Here is a 10,421-nt window from a genome sequence, read left to right as displayed (position 1 = left end):
TTTTTAAGTTAATTTTTTAAATTCTCAGCCATTGTATGAAATAATTTCATAGAATTAGAACGAGCAGAATTTCTACTTATGCTTCTGCAAGAAGGTTGAATGTACTTTTGCAGGAACTCTTCAAAATACTGATCTTCTGCAAATGTGAAGGGCATCTCACGAGCTGCTAAAAATTCCGACATCCCAACTTGCATTCGTTTCTGCGAATAAACAAAATTAGTAAAAGTAACTGATCCACTAGCATTAGTAAAACCAGTAATTTGAGTTTGCTAGAATCCAAATGTCCTGTTTCATTTAGATGTTTCTCTTTGTGTCTCCGTAGCGTGACCATATCTCCAGATATAATCTTTTTTGCAGATATCGCATACTGCTTTTCCATCCTTTTCATTTACTATAAAAATTTGCCACACCTCTAATATTTGTTTTTTTCCTTGAATTTTGAGATGATCGAACTTCTACAACATTATCATCTTCTAAATTTATTGGGGAGCAACTATCATTGAAAATAGGATTTTGAGAAGAAAAATCGCGAGAATCCATAATATAGTAGTATTAAACAGTTTAGTAGTGAGAAGAAAGAAATATAATAGAAATGATGATGATATTTGCAATTGAAACTTTGAAAGTGAGATAAATATTACCAATTAACTGGAATTTACAGATGAAATCCGATTTTACCGTTAGAAAAAAAAATATTAGCCCCTGTTTGCGCCCTATTATATCACATTAATTTCATTTTTCAACCCAACTTTTTTTACTAAAGTAGGCCCATGTGTGCACACAGGTACAAATCGTCAGAGGAAATGATCGTTGGAAATTGTAAGGACCAAAACCACCTCCACTTTAAATTATTAATTTACAAAATTACCCCCCAATGCATAGCCCCTCTGTCGACACCTAATATTGTAGGGTTATTGTAGTCTTTTAGTCATGTAGATTAATTGTTTATTCAAAGCCAATTTCACAAATGAACTGCAATATCAGTTGGCCTTGACACATGGGGCCCACGTGTGGTTGAAAAAATGGCAAAAAGTGGGATGGTAATGAGATATAATGGGGTTCAAAGCATGCAAGCTACTGGCTACGCCTGTTGTAGGCGTAGCCTGCATGCATGCTGGCAGGCATGCTCAATACTTGTAGGGTACTAAATAATTTTGTTAATCATCTCTCCCCCCCCCCCCCCCCTCTTTTTTTCAAAATTTTTTAATTAAAATTTTTTTTTTTCACGGGCCAGCGGGTTAACCACGGCCCGTGAAGGTGCAACCCGCGAAACCCACAGATCACACCTCCTTGACCCGTGAATCGCCGACTCGGGTTTCGGGTCAATCCGAGCCGATTTTCACGGGTCTGGTCGGCCCGTCCCTCTTAACACCTCTAATAGAACGAGTCTCCTATTAATTTTTTCAAATTTTTTGTCAAAATAAAATGGAATAATTGCAAGAACAGTCCATAACCCTTAACTTTCTTGTAGACTTTATTTTAACATTCACTTTGTGTCAATCACAATCTCAAACCTTTCAAAAATTTGCACCTGAGTGCCATAATCCATTTACCGTTACTTAACCAAGAAAAATAGACTATGACTAATTTTAACCAATTTTAAAGGCGCAAAATAGTAACTATTCAATTTTCTCACATTAAATAATTAAATAAAAAATTGAAAGAATAATCATCCCCCACAATTATCCTCTTCCACATTCCTATCCAAAGCCCTCCCCTACTCCAAAACCAAAATCACTATTACCAATCATCGTCTACCATTGCTGTCGTTGTCACCATCACCATCACCACCATCACCATCAATCATGCCATTAGTCAAAAACACCCCATCTAACACTTGCAAAATTTGGAAGCTCGACGGAAACCTTCAAGTGATACCTCTCGCCAACTATGATAGCTTGAAAATTCATCATGCCAACCAAAAGCTTCCTCCTCCTCAATGACATCAATCCCACTCTCGACATCCCCCTGGCTTCCTCTTCATTCTTAACCACGATGATAGTTTCCTCTATTTTAAAGTAACTTGAGGTTTTCATTTATGTTGTTAATGTCGTAAATGGGTTGAAGGACTTGCTCTGGTGGTAGGTGAAGTTAGCGATGCGTGTGTAGTCAGTATGATGGTAAATCGGATTTTAATTTTAATTTTAACTTATTTAATGTGACGAAAAATACAAAGTACCATTTTGTCCTTTTTAATTTGGTCAAAATTGATTAAATTTTGACTTTTTTGGTCAACTAACCGTAAAATGGACGTTTGGACCACATGTGCAAGTTTTTGAAAGGTTTGAGACTATGTGGATGGTACAAAATGAAGGTTATGATAAAATCTACAAAAAGTGAAAAGTTAGGAACCGTTGTTGCAATTATCCCAAATGAAAATAGTTGAATACAATAGCCCAAATATAATTTATGTCGGGATTCAAAAAAATAAAAACATGCTTTTGCTAGGCCTAGTCGACCCGTCAATTTGCACGTCTATTGTAACCTATGTAGCGATGGCTCCACGAGGCGGGATGAATTTTCCTTTTCAATCAACAAAGTCGCCACAAATTAGAATACTATAACTCCTAGGTTCCATTTAACCTCAATTTCAATTCTCATATTATTTTTTTTTAAGATTGTTTTAATTTTACTTGTTGAATTATCTTATCTTATTAGAAACTTAAGATATTTATATAATTAAATTATGTCTTCATATTACACCCTCATGTACATGTCAATTTATTATTCTGTCAAAAGTCTAGGCACCCTTCAATTTTTCATTAAAAATTAACAATTTTTAGGGCTTACATGTTAGGATAAGTGTCAACTCGGAGTATATTTTAGATTTTTTTTTTTTTTAAAAGAATCTTAGGGTAACATGGTAAGAGCGTCTTGTCTCTCCAAAATAGGCCCAAGACTTAGCCCTTTAAAAGCCCAACTGTATGGCCCTCGCAATATCTGAGAATTTTAGGTACGTACCCTGTTTTTTGGGAACAGCATTCAAAAGTACTACAATTTATTTATTTATTTTTTTTCCCAAATTTTAGAAATAGAAAAATTTTCATTAAATTTATAACATTACCTTCTTCTGTAAGATCGGTGAATTCAAATTCAAAAACCGGATTATTCAATATTAAGCCCCTGTTTGTTTTTCATTTCAAATTCAAAAACCGGGTTATTCAATATTAAGCCCCTGTTTGTTTTCCATTAAAATGAAAAGTATGATACATCAAGTCACCAAATTTGAATTTGTATAGGATCATAATGACTATATTTTTCATTCTTATTTTTACAAAAAATGTAAAACAAACACCTCCTACATAACATGTGTTACATACATTATGTTTAATTAAGAAATCAATGTTTACTACGCATGAAATTATTTGTAATTTTATGAATTGGTGGTTGGTGGAAAACAATTCATCCCAGAAAGAGGGGGAAACCAATTCATCAGACGCATGAAACATCTTTAACTTCTTTTTCTTAATACTGTTCCGTCCATACACGCAAAGTGTACGGAAGCATGGTGTTAAGATGATCCCATTAATTGTCAGCTAAACAAATTTTATCCCACCTCGTCACAACACTGGTGTATTTGATCAAGATCAGGGCCATCAGGCAAATAAAGTGCTCTGAAATTTGAAAGAGAGAAAAGCCAATAGAATTATGAATTCTAATGCCATGGAAATTACTGTCATACATAGAAAAGCAATATCATGGTTCACAATTAAGCGACCAAAATGCGCAGACATTCTAAAGAGATATAGGTAAAAGATGAGGAAACATCAAAGCGCTGCGAATAGTTTTAGTGATAAGGGACTGCTGCTAGTACAACCACTAGTGGTATCTGCTTCTATTTCTGTGGCTTCTTCCACAGGACCCCGAGCCTTTTAAGCATGTTGGCATTTTTCTTCTTTAGCAAATCTTCGTCAACATTCTCTGCACAAGGTGAACTTATCTTTCCCATCCTAGGGCTATAGTTGCTGTCCATTGATCCAGTTCTTTCCATGAGTTTCCCATTATTTCCGACTGGAAGCATGGAAGCAGCAGCCTCTGCAGCTTTCCTCCACTGATCAGACTGAACCTTTAGCCTTCTCAAATCAGTTTCCATTTCTGCATTGGTTGCTTGCGCTGCTTCCAACTGCTCAGCCATTCGAGTGGTCCTCCTGTTATTCTTTTCAACTTCCTCTGTCATGTACTCAACCTTCATAAGAGCCTCCTGCTCTGCACACCTTGCTGACTCTACTTCAGATGCAACTTCATCGCTTAGGTTACCCATGTTGATTTCCTTGATTTTTAACTTCAGCGTTTCGTTCTCCTCTGATACATACTGCAACTCAGTTTCTTTATCCATCAAATTGGCTCTCAAATCCTCCAAGTCTTTCTTTGATTTCTGGAGCTCCTTTTCCAGTTCATATTCCCTCTGGTCTTGTAGTGAAGTTTCAAGCCTAACCATCAGCTGCTCGTTCTCATCACAGATACCTTGTAATTCAGTTTCCTTGTCCATCAGATTTTCTTTCAACTCCTCCATTTCATCTTCAGATAGCCGTAGCTTAAACTCGAGCTCGGCCTCTCTCTGGCTTGACTGGGACTTCATCTGTTCCATCAATTGATAAGCACTTCTCATCTGTTCTGCACTTCGAGATTGTTCTTCATTATATTTGATTTCAGCTGCTTCTAAAGCACGTCTTAGTCGTTCAACCTCAAGTTTAGAAGAAGTCACCTCAGCTTCTATTGATTCTTCACTTCTTTCACTCTCTTTACTTTCAAAATCAGTTTTACAATCACCTTCATTTAGAGAATCACTGGTGCCAGACTTGAGTTTGCTAACAAGCTCTTCCAGAAATGTAACGCGAGCTCTTGACTGGCCCAACTCAGAAGCTATAGCATCATATACTTCAATGGCCTTAAATCCATCCGATCTAAGGCTCTCCACGGTCTTTTTTGCTATTTCCAGTTGCTTTAGTGTTTCCCCTGCAAGTACTTGAGCACGAGCTTCTGATTCTGTGCAGTCTCTCAGCTGTTTTTTCATATCTTCCACAATCAAAAGAGTTTCGCCAAGTTTCTCTTTCAGATTATGGAGCTCACTTTGCGCTGATTCTGAGTTCTTCGTCTGGGTAGCTTCAGACTCTGCTACCATTTCAAGCTGCAGTTTAAGTTGCTTGATCTCATTTAGGGCAGAGGTTAACGCAGCAGAATCGACTGACAGATCATTTTTTATAGCATCAAGTTCAGATTGTAATGTCCGATCCCGTTCCTCAGAGTTCTTACAAATCTCAATTATGTGTCCTTTCTCTATGTTTGACTGCTCCAAAAGTTGCTTACGGGATTCTTCGAGTTTTGCCGATAGGGCCAAGAGCTTCTGGTTCGATTCCTCTGAATCTTTCAGGGCTTGTTTCTTTGATGCTTCTGAAGAGCATAGCTGATCCTTCACAGTTTTTAGATCATGCTCAAGCTGAGATATCTGGTGTTCTAGTTCAGCAACCTTGCTTGGACGCTGCTTCTACAAGTTGATACAAAAAGACTAGGAATTTATGAAGTAATTGATAGAAGTAAATCTTCTTGTAAGATGCCATGGGCATTGAATTAAAATTTTGCACTTCAAAAGACCTTCTACTGATGATACTTAGCAAGATCTCAGAAAATTCATGACATAAGGTCCAGGGACTCAACGAAAGAAACAATTTCCATAACTAAGACAGATGTCAATTACACGCTCTGTGAACTTAATCATGGACAAAAGGAAGAATATAGAGAGTCAACGAGATTTCAAACACAAACAAGATTCCGTCTCTGATACTCACTTTTGTTTCTACAAATTATTTTGCACTTCAGATACTGAAATCATGTTAGTGCACAAAAATGACAGTTAACGATAAAACACAATGGCTTTCCGAAAAAGCATTCACTACCGATACAACCTCAAAATAATGAAAAAAAAAAAAAAGTGGGCGTGGGGGGTACTGCCACATTAAGCTGAAAAAGAGAGAATAGCCAAATTATCTTATTATAACATTCATGACGAGGTGAATTTACTCTCTTAAACTTTTACGTAACATCTCTTACAAAGAATGAGAAGTGATCAGGGTAGCCAAGGATATATGCAGCAAAATCACAGATTTCGTCCTTTTTTTTTTGTGGTTTCCCTTTGAGAAGTAAAAGTCGGCATTTAGCCCTTGTTTGAGCCCCATTTTCTTAAATTTCATTTTCAACCACACATTCTTCAATAAATCGAAAATTTTCTTACTTTTTAACCACACATATGTCAAAATATCACTATTTAATAATACATTTTTTCCACAAAATGTGGCTCAAACAAGAGCTTAATATTTATTTTTGGTACCTCGGACACCGGGCTATTGGATAGCCTACGATCGGCAACTTTAGGACTTATCTCCTTTGGCACCCTACTATACAAATTCGAAGAAGAGGCAGGTTGATCTGAATCTCGTGCAGCTGTCTTCAGTTTGCGTACAACTTGAGGAGAACTCTTTTGGGACATTTCTGAAGAACCAGCTCGAGGAGAGGTCTTATGAGGCACTTCAGAGGACATAGATTGAGGAGAGGCTTTTTGAGATGTTCCGGTAGAAGTTTTTCTGCTCCAAAAAAGTACAGAACATTTAGGTGGGAGATACTATAGATTTGGAATCAGCAGAAGAAAATCAACGATATTCACATGTCAACATCATTGCTAATGTAACTGGACAAAACCATGTAAAATGAGAGAAAAGTGCCTACAATGATGTGGTTGATCAACAAAGCAGTAACATGATATTGTACAGCTTTCAACTTGGGCGTAGAAACTCATTAAGATGAGAAATCAAGATTAAGGAGAAAATTACAAGTTATGGAATGATATGAAGATTACAAGAAAGAATGGTAATATTTTCTAAATACAACCATTAGCAAAATAAAGAATGTTTTGACTAAGCATTTTATGAAAGTTAAGATTGGTTGAAATTTTGAAAATATTGAGATTGTCTGTAACATATATGGTTAATGCTCATAAATCCAGAACATTTGACAAACAAAAGTTACAAAACTTCCAGGTTTGTGCAGATTGTGTAAAGAACATTTTCCACTTCAATCTTGGGAACAAAAATACAACCTCAATCTCATCAATAATTTCAATGGAAGGAAAAGGAAGACAATCACACAATTATTTCAATAAATACTTACCATCATGATGTAGCATTGTACTAACATGAATGACACAAATTGGACCAGAGTTCAACAATATAATGAGAGTAAAAGGAAATCAGAGGGCCCTTTGATTCACTGTTCGTAGCAAAAATCATATCAGAAGTAGCAGAGGTAGATAAAACAAGGTGAATTCCTTTAGGACATTTTTCAATAGTCAAAGTGAAAAATAACCCACTATAAAATTTATATGTTAAAGACCTTTCCGCCTTAAACGTCTAATTTGCCTTCATCAAAAAGAGTGTTCTCCTTTCCCAAGTCTTTTTTCTTCCTCCCACCCCCTATCAAGTCCCCATCTACAACCCAACCCCTGCCACACCATCCAGTAAAATATTGGAAAAACAGAGAATCTAGAATTCAACCTTTTGGTGCTAAAATTTAGCTGTTAATGAACATTTTGCAGCACTAAGAAGAAAGAAAAATAAAAACAAACCCCACATATACACTCACCTGTTTCAATAGGACATAATAGATAACAGAAAACTACCAGCAGTTATAATACAACCTATTCCAAGGATTTAATTTCAACAAAAACCAGGAATACATACTTTCAAGAAAATAAGAATAGCAAGATTCACAAACTGCAGTACAAAACTTACCTGATAAACTGTTAAAAGAACGAGAGTAGAGCCACTGAAAAATACCTTGCTTTAGGAGTCTGCATATCTTAACTTTCTTCCAGTCCACACAGTGAAATTGGTTTGTAAAGATCTACTTAAATGCGTCCTACCTTACAAATCCTGCAATAGAATAGCTAATGGACATTAGAGAGACAGAGAAATGCTAAGAATTTAATGTAAATAAATGCACGTGAATCATCCATTTCTCGCACAACTCAATCAAAACATTAAAACCCAGAATATACCTAAAACATCATATTATCAGTATAATGTCTTGTCCTAATGTCTAATCAAGAAGATTGCAAAAAGGGATCTTCAATTTTTGCAACATTGAGTACTGAAAGATTTCAGGCATGCTTCATACCCATTATCATTGTTGTCATGAGAAACGGACAATGACAAGAAAACCACCATTTTGACAATTTACCCCCCCCCCTCCCCCCCCCCCCCCAATGGACTAGGTATGATACTTGATCAAGGGAGAGACAAGTGGGGCCAGTTAGAAAAATTGTCCACCATTTAAGGGCACTTAACCCAATTAAACAATCACTCCATTTTGGCCGGGATCCATGGTGCTAATGGGGGATTTTGAGACTAGAAATTTATATAAAAACACAAAAAAACTGTTGCAGAAAAAATTTAAGTCAGATCAAGGTTTACCTCATGAAAATAAAGCAAAATGTAAGATAAACAAGAATATAGTACAAAAACTGTTCAAGGTAATTTTAAACATCAAGAAGAAATGAGTTTTTTACATATATACTCATGTGAGATCAGGAAGGAAAGAGCAGTTCCCAGATGAAGCGAAAAAGAAAGTGCAGCAGCCAAAGCTAAAAATACACGGGCAAAAAAAGAGAGAAAAAATTAGTCCAAAATTTTTTTTTTAAGTGAAAGGAATACACAGATAAGATTCGATTATGCTTTTAAAAGAAAACCTGAAAAGTGCTGATGCAGTTCAGGAGCTATTTAGTCTACAGCAGACCTAATACTGCTGTTCTGTTCACAGAAAAGAAAGAAAAAGCGAGAAGAACCATATCACGATGCTACATTCCAAAAAGAAGTTCACAAAGGTACCATCATTACATTTTATTTCCAGAACTTCAAACCACAAAAAATACAAAAGACCATAAAACTACAGCCCCACAAAAAAGAACTGAAATTTGGTCACAAAAATGGCATTTTTAACTTTTTTTGGTTCTGTTGCCATTTTCCTGGAGAAAAGAATTTATGAAGAGAGGCAGAGACAATGTGTATAGTTGTTCTTACCAATAAAATCCTGAGAAAGAGACTGAAAAAATCACTGTGCTACAAGAAAAATTGAACCATTAGAGAAGAAGAAGCCATTGTAGTTTGAAAGCTCATCTATCGAGGCCAACTGCTCCTCTGGTACATGTATAGTCACTGGGTGGGTGCAGGGCCTATGGCTTGAAAAGTAATGCAGAAGGCAAAGATGAACGTGGGATAGAGGATGAATTGTCGTTTCATTGGAGCGTGTAGAATGGATTAGGGGGTGTTCTCTTTGTGTTTCAGTTTTGTGTTTTGAGTTTTGAATTCATTTTGAGTTTTGTGTTTTGAGTGTTTGTTTTGAAATTATTGAAAATGCGTTCTTTTTGTTAGTTTCTCAAAACAAAAAAAATGATTTTGTTTTTTTTGAATTTTAAAAATCCCCCCAACCCCCCCTAAAAAAAAAAAAAAATTAATTTAAATTTTTTTTTTAAATTTTGAGAATCCCCCCACCCCCCCCCCCCTCAAAAAAAAAAAAATTTGTTTTCCTCGTTTTCAATTTTTTCAAGTTTTACATTGAAAACGCCCAAAACGACAAAAAAGTCGTTTTGTGTTTTCTTCACAAATTTTTTTTCGTTTTCGAAAATTCGTTTTCAAAAACGGGAAAGAGAACACGTTTTCATCGTTTTGAAAAATCGAAAACAGAAAACGGCCCGAAAACGATAAAGAGAACAGGGCCTTAGTTTTTTGAGTTATGCTACATTGTCAAAGGACTTTGACAAAGTTGGATGATAAAGTTGGATCTACATCAATTATTTCAAAAATAAATTTTTAAATCATTTGAAATCAGTGGACTGGATTACGCCAACACACTTTGTAAATTCACTTTTGTAATTCAAATTTGTTGAAGTAGAATTATTGTAGTTTTTATGGGTTATTTTCATTTGTGGTCATTCGACTTTCAGCAAAATTTCCATTGAGTCGTTAAACTTCAATTTTGTATCAAAACTAGCTGATTTTCAATCTAATTTTAAATTACATCACTATCTTAGAGATGACAAGTGTCCAACCTTCTCCCGTCTACAAATGTCAAATGGGATGAGTCTCTCATGCCTACAAGCGAGTGTGGGCAACTCAACTCGTCCCCCAGATGAGTTGTGAGGCAAATCGAACCCAAAATATTCTGTTCGAATTATGCTCCAACTTGAGCCACAAAGCAATCACCTAAGGTCCTCCTCCAAGCAATTTCAAATAGAATAAAAAAATGTATACAGAGAATAATAACAATAATTGGAAAATTGGGTATGAAATTAGGTGATATGTACACGTTTCTAAAACTAAAAAAATGAATAATTATGTATAGATATATGATTATTTGACATAAAATGAGAATAT

At 35.7% G+C, this 10,421-nt stretch overlaps 1 protein-coding gene across 3 annotated transcripts; it reads right to left on the bottom strand.

Annotated features, from left to right (window-relative positions):
* Positions 1-3,620: 3,620 nt before the first annotated feature.
* On the bottom strand, positions 3,621-9,304 carry LOC111393666 (interactor of constitutive active ROPs 3-like). Of its 3 annotated transcripts, XM_023019319.1 has the most exons (6): positions 9,069-9,304; positions 8,738-8,798; positions 8,558-8,632; positions 7,827-7,922; positions 6,326-6,578; positions 3,621-5,485 (listed from the first exon to the last, which is right to left on the bottom strand). In XM_023019319.1, the coding sequence occupies exons 4-6, from the start codon at positions 7,844-7,846 to the stop codon at positions 3,836-3,838; spliced, it is 1,923 nt and encodes a 640-aa protein (XP_022875087.1). In that variant the 5' UTR covers positions 7,847-7,922; positions 8,558-8,632; positions 8,738-8,798; positions 9,069-9,304; the 3' UTR covers positions 3,621-3,835. The 3 variants fall into 3 exon arrangements, with proteins under 3 accessions (XP_022875087.1, XP_022875088.1, XP_022875089.1); XM_023019320.1 differs by lacking the exons at positions 8,558-8,632; positions 8,738-8,798; XM_023019321.1 differs by lacking the exons at positions 8,558-8,632; positions 8,738-8,798; positions 9,069-9,304 and adding an exon at positions 8,048-8,213.
* Positions 9,305-10,421: the final 1,117 nt, after the last annotated feature.

The sequence above is a fragment of the Olea europaea genome, chromosome 4 (genome assembly GCF_002742605.1).
Source record: "Olea europaea var. sylvestris chromosome 4, O_europaea_v1, whole genome shotgun sequence".
Classification (NCBI taxonomy): Eukaryota; Viridiplantae; Streptophyta; class Magnoliopsida; order Lamiales; family Oleaceae; genus Olea; species Olea europaea.
This window is presented reverse-complemented; position numbering and strand designations above follow the sequence as displayed.